Below are 5323 nucleotides of genomic sequence, written 5' to 3'. Positions count from 1 at the left end.
TAAAAAAATATTTCATTATAGCGTTTTGGAAAGCTCTCGACATCAGCTATTAGATTCTTGAATCAAAAATAAGGTGTTCCATTTCAGAAAATCAATGTAACCTTGACCTTGCAACCGCCCGCTATTTTTCACAAACAGCCAAATAATTACAACAAGGCTAAAATAATTACAGATAAATACCACGATACTGGAGGAGCAAATAGGCGACCCAGAGATGTCAAACGACAAGACGACAACGACGGAGACCAGCGGCCACATCTAGAAGCCATTGATTAATTGTTTCATGTTCTTCATTACCTGACAGAAAGTCAATATCATTTATTTTTTATGTAAAAGGTCACGTCGAATTCACGATGTATTCGTTGAAGTAGATTTATTTTATGTTATACCCTAGTTTTAATTAATTATTCTACACACGGAAATAAATACCGTTTACTTACATTAATCTATAAAATACCAAAAAGAATCAATATATGATTTCAACCTACCTGAATATCCTACAGGGAAAAATAACCAACAGGGAATCCAATCCAATTCAGCTTGACAACCTAGAATAAAAAGAGAAGATTAAAAATATGTAACATGAAAAACTAAAGATAAAATAATAACAGAAACCATAACTTACCTGTCACACGCTGTGAATGCATTGGAGATCCTAGAACGATAAAAGAATTATTAAGAAACGCAAAAAGCGAATATTTCATTTAAAGGTTACTAAAACCAAGTTACATTAATTATTTCATTACCTAGGCATGTAAGCCGAATTATTTTGCAAGAATTTAAATTTTTTCAAGCATTTAAAATAATTGGAACTAATTGCACTAAATAGAAAGAGACAACATAACATTTTACATTAGAGAGACAAGGACACATAGATACTAAATTCTTTAAACAATATGAAATCAGGTAAAAAAACCATTCAATTAATTCTAGAACGATATTTCCGAATTATTTACAGTCCAAATTAATTATTTCAAACACTTAGAAAAGATTGTTCCATTTACGTTAAATAGCCTTATGCTATATTAATTTACCTAAGAGGACTAAAATTTTGATATGCGAGTTATTTAGGGTTCGTTCCGTTTCTCGCATGGTGCGCATAATGCGTCGTTTATCCTTAAGCGGGGAGCACAGATTCTTGCTTAACGCATGACACATGAGGCATAAGAAATTGAACCAACCAGAGTTCTCTATTACATGGAAGGTAGGTTTGTTCTTTTTGTCTGAACTCGTTGCACTAGTTCATGTACTGGAACACCAATAGTACAGGCTAGGGCAGCACAAATTTTCATGAGTGCAAGGATACCGTAACAGTAAAAAGAACGCAATAGTGCAGTATTAAATATGGCGCACGCCAGGCGACGTGATTTAGTTATGTTAGAACTGGAATCCTCAGATGAAGAAGATTTGTATTTATTACCATTGCCACCATTGCTACCAGTTATGGATGAAGAAGATGATGGTATGTAATTTATTGTAACACATTTATTACCAATTAAATAAAAATCTTAAAGATGTGATCTAACCTAACAAAACGTTTGTATTTTATATTTAGATTATAATGAATTACGAATATTTCATCCTGTGCTTGGAATAATTCTACGAATAGAACACATAAAAATATATAATTATGTGGAAAATGTTGTTCAAAATTATAATAACATTGATTTTATTATGCATTTTCGTTTATCAAGAGAAATAACATATCGTTTAATAGACCAATTCCATGTATCTGAGATATTTACTTCCTTACATGGTACGCATATATTAAAAAACTTTTAATTTACTATATAATTCGATATTAATTTGTTTTATGAAAAAGAATATTATCATATTAACATATTGTACACCACTTTTACAGATGCAGGACATTTAAAAGTAACTGCAGAAAAACATATTTTATGTTACCTATGGTACATAGGCCATGAAAGTGCAGGTTATCGTGATGTGGCTGACAGATTTGGAATAACTATTAGCGTTCTACACAAAATTATTACTAGAGCAACTGATTTTATTATGTCATTAGCACCTAATATTATTCGATATCCAACTGCAGATGAAAAAGAAGAAACGGCTTCTTATTATCGTAATGAAAAAGAATTTCCTGGTGTAATCGGTATTTTATTATTTTAATTCACATTTCTGTTTATATATCTATCAATTATGTATTTCATTTCTTTTAATATATCTATAACATTCTTTTTAGGTGCTATAGATGGTTCTCACATTCGAATAGATAAACCTATAGAAGATCCGAATTCATATATCAATCGAAAACAATACTTTTCATTACATCTTCAAGGCGTAGTCAACCACAATATGAAATTTATTGATGTATTCGTTGGATATCCCGGTTCCGTTCATGATGCAAGAGTATTTAGGAATTCACCAATTCGTAATGATCTTCGTGAACTTTGCAGAGGTTAGTTAAAAAGTAAATACAACAGAATAAAAATTACTAGAATTAATAATTGATAACTGAGTTATTAATTGAAATGTCATCTATTTTTTGTAGATAATTACTACATATTAGGAGACAGCGCGTATCCTTGCTTGAAACAATAAATTGTTCCATACAGAGATAACGGACATTTGACACGTGCACAAAGAAATTTCAACCAAAAATTGAGTTCTGTTTGTGTAATTATAGAGAATGCTTTTGGTAATCTAAAGCAACGGTTTCGGCAATTATACCACTTCAAGTTACGCGATATAATAAGAACGGTTCGTGTTATACATGCTTGTTGCGTACTTCATAACATGGCAAACACAGCCGAATTAGAATATTTTGAACCACCTCTGGAGGGCGAATATCCAGATATCGAAATACAAGGCCAGCACGTTGTACAACGCATTGATGAAGTACCGAGAGAAAATGAAACCGGAGTGCATATTCGCGATAAAATATGCCGACAATTAAATATTTTATAAATACAACATTACAATAATAATAGATTTTTTATAATTAGAATTTTATAATTAGATTGAAAATGATTTGAAAATGACCGCGTGGATAGGTCGAAACGTTTAGTTACATCATTTTATTGTTTAATCTATTGTCATATCATTTATTGTTTAATCTATATTTATGCTACTTATTAGTCATATTATTTTAATGTTAAAACTACACTTACTTTATGTTATACTTCTGTTGCTTAATTTTATGTGGATGACACCAAATTTTACTCAATGACTTCTATTACATTATTCTATAACTTTTTAACGCCTCCATTTAATAGTTGTCCACTACCGACTTTAGTTGTCAGCGATCAATAACGTAGCATATAGGCAGTAAATATACTAGATCCATAAGCATAAAACGAATTGTAACGATTGAATACCTGTCTTTTGTAACTTAATGTTTGTCACAAGGAGTAATATATTTCATGATTTGTATTAAAGAGTGAATTTTGATTGTATTTGTTACGGTTCCTAAAATTAACTTGGTGAATTTACTTTAACTGAGCCGCTTATTTAAGATTTTAATTTGATAATTAGATTTTATTTTTATACTTTTTTTATAAATACATTTTTATACTTTTTTTATAAATACATTTTTATACTTTTTTTATAAGTACATTTTAACACAATTTTTTAAAGTTTGATACACAACATTATTATAATAAAAACACATATTGCGGATTTTATTTTAAAATAATTTAATTTATTATCACATTTGTTTTTCACATTTGTAAAATAGAAGAAAATAAGAAATGTAGAAAATGTAGAAAAAAATGAATAAAAATTCATGTAGAAAAAAAAATTCAAACAAAATAAAAAATACATGAGTTATAAAAAAAACAATTGATATATATTGCACTACTTTTTTCTCACATTCTCTTGAATATAGTCTTTTTTTTTTAGACTAACGCAATTTTAAATATTTTTGTCACCACAAATAAATTCTTTCAAAAGCTTATTTTTTTCTTCTCTTAATTTATTTGCATTTTCTAATTGTTCTTGTATTTTCTTTAAAGATTCGTCATAACTAATTCTCAATTGTTTATACTCCGTAAGTACTTGTTTTTGTATTTCTAATTTACTATCTTTTTCTTGCGCAATATCATGTATAAATTTTTCAATACTATTTTGGACATTTTGTATTATTCGCGCAGTATTTCCCATTCTTCGTTTTTCTTTTTGTAATACCTGTAAAATATACATGTATACATATAGTAAGTTCATGAAATTAGATAAGTTTTTGTTTATATTAATAGATTATATATTTTACTCTTTCTTTGCTAGAATTACTATCGCTTGTAATATTTCTTGTCGTTCTTATTTCGGATGTAGTGTTATTTTCCTCTTGCATAGTTGAATTTTCATCATTTTGATTGGGCATAAATCTACAATATTAAATAATTAATAATTACGACAAAAAAATAATAATCTAAAAACACAATAACAAATATACCATATATAAATGTAACATAATAAATAAAATGAAAAATATATTTCCACTTATTAAGTGTTAATAACAGATTAATTATTGTGTATTAATAGTTATTTATACGGAAGCTACTCGCTCTAATAAAGTGAACTGCAATGTTCACGAAACTTTTGCATTTTAATAATGGAAGGTAACTTACGAAACACAGCTTCTGTATAGAAAGTAGAAGTCTTAAAAGCAAAATGTACTTAATTTTTTTCAAAAAATCAAATATTAAATGTCAAACTTACAGATGTACTGGAGATGCAGATGTACTTGCTGTCACATCCTGTCGTATAATTAAATCTTCTCTGCCAGAAACAGCTAAGGGTTCTATATTGTGCTTAGCGCCTAAAAGTTCCGTTAATTCACTGTAACAATAAATAATTATTTTATATATTTATTCTTAAGTTATCTTATGTATTAATTTTTAACACAAGTCTTAAAATAACAATTAAAATTTACGTTTGATATGGATACGTTGTACGTCCTCTGCCAGTTTTCTTGTTATTTGTGACCATATTTTTAAATGATCTTTCAAGAGATTTGTATTTATTTTCTATTTGAGTTGCTGTAGTATTGTATCCTTTTGAATGCATGACTTTGCGTATTCTCTCCCACATTATTTTTCTCGTTTTTATTTTTCGATTTAACAAAAGTTCTACTTTTTCTTTATATGTACTTAAAAATAATTTAGTACTTGCATCCATTCAAAAGTATCATCTTTATGTCTTTCTTGTATAATATTATTCATATTATTTTCATTATTTCTTAATGTATTGTGTGAAAGTTCATGTAATTTTATACATACTGTTCTGTTATCAACATTACATTGCAGTGTGTCAGTACTAAAATCAATTTCATTATATTGTATTCCAAATTGTAAACCTCCTT

At 28.1% G+C, this 5323-nt stretch overlaps 1 protein-coding gene and 1 pseudogene across 1 annotated transcript; one reads left to right on the top strand and one right to left on the bottom strand.

Moving 5' to 3' along the window:
• The first annotated feature begins 1407 nt into the window (after positions 1-1407).
• Positions 1408-2932, top strand: LOC108765220 (putative nuclease HARBI1; annotated as a pseudogene).
• A 99-nt stretch (positions 2933-3031) lies between these two features.
• On the bottom strand, positions 3032-5314 carry LOC108765218 (trihelix transcription factor GT-2). The gene is made up of 5 exons (XM_018513816.1): positions 4895-5314; positions 4681-4800; positions 4232-4346; positions 3950-4149; positions 3032-3053 (listed from the first exon to the last, which is right to left on the bottom strand). The coding sequence occupies exons 1-5, from the start codon at positions 5137-5139 to the stop codon at positions 3032-3034; spliced, it is 702 nt and encodes a 233-aa protein (XP_018369318.1). The 5' UTR covers positions 5140-5314.
• Between the last annotated feature and the right edge of the window lie 9 nt (positions 5315-5323).

Source organism: Trachymyrmex cornetzi, unplaced genomic scaffold, assembly GCF_001594075.2.
Source record: "Trachymyrmex cornetzi isolate Tcor2-1 unplaced genomic scaffold, Tcor1.1 scaffold481, whole genome shotgun sequence".
NCBI lineage: Eukaryota > Metazoa > Arthropoda > Insecta > Hymenoptera > Formicidae > Trachymyrmex > Trachymyrmex cornetzi.
Note: the sequence above shows the minus strand (reverse complement) of the source record. Positions and strands in the feature narration are given on the sequence as shown.

What these genes read in the sequence shown, in the direction of transcription:
- LOC108765218 (XM_018513816.1), bottom strand. Translation starts at nt 5,139, where the DNA reads ATGGATGCAAGTACTAAATTATTTTTAAGTACATATAAAGAAAAAGTA. An exon ending in ACAACGTATCCATATCAAAC is followed by an intron (nt 4,801 to 4,894) that starts GTAAATTTTAAT and finishes TTATTGTTACAG; the next exon opens with TGAATTAACGGAACTTTTAG. An exon ending in AAAATACAAGAACAATTAGA is followed by an intron (nt 3,054 to 3,949) that starts AAATGCAAATAA and finishes ATATGACAATAG; the next exon opens with ATTAAACAATAAAATGATGT.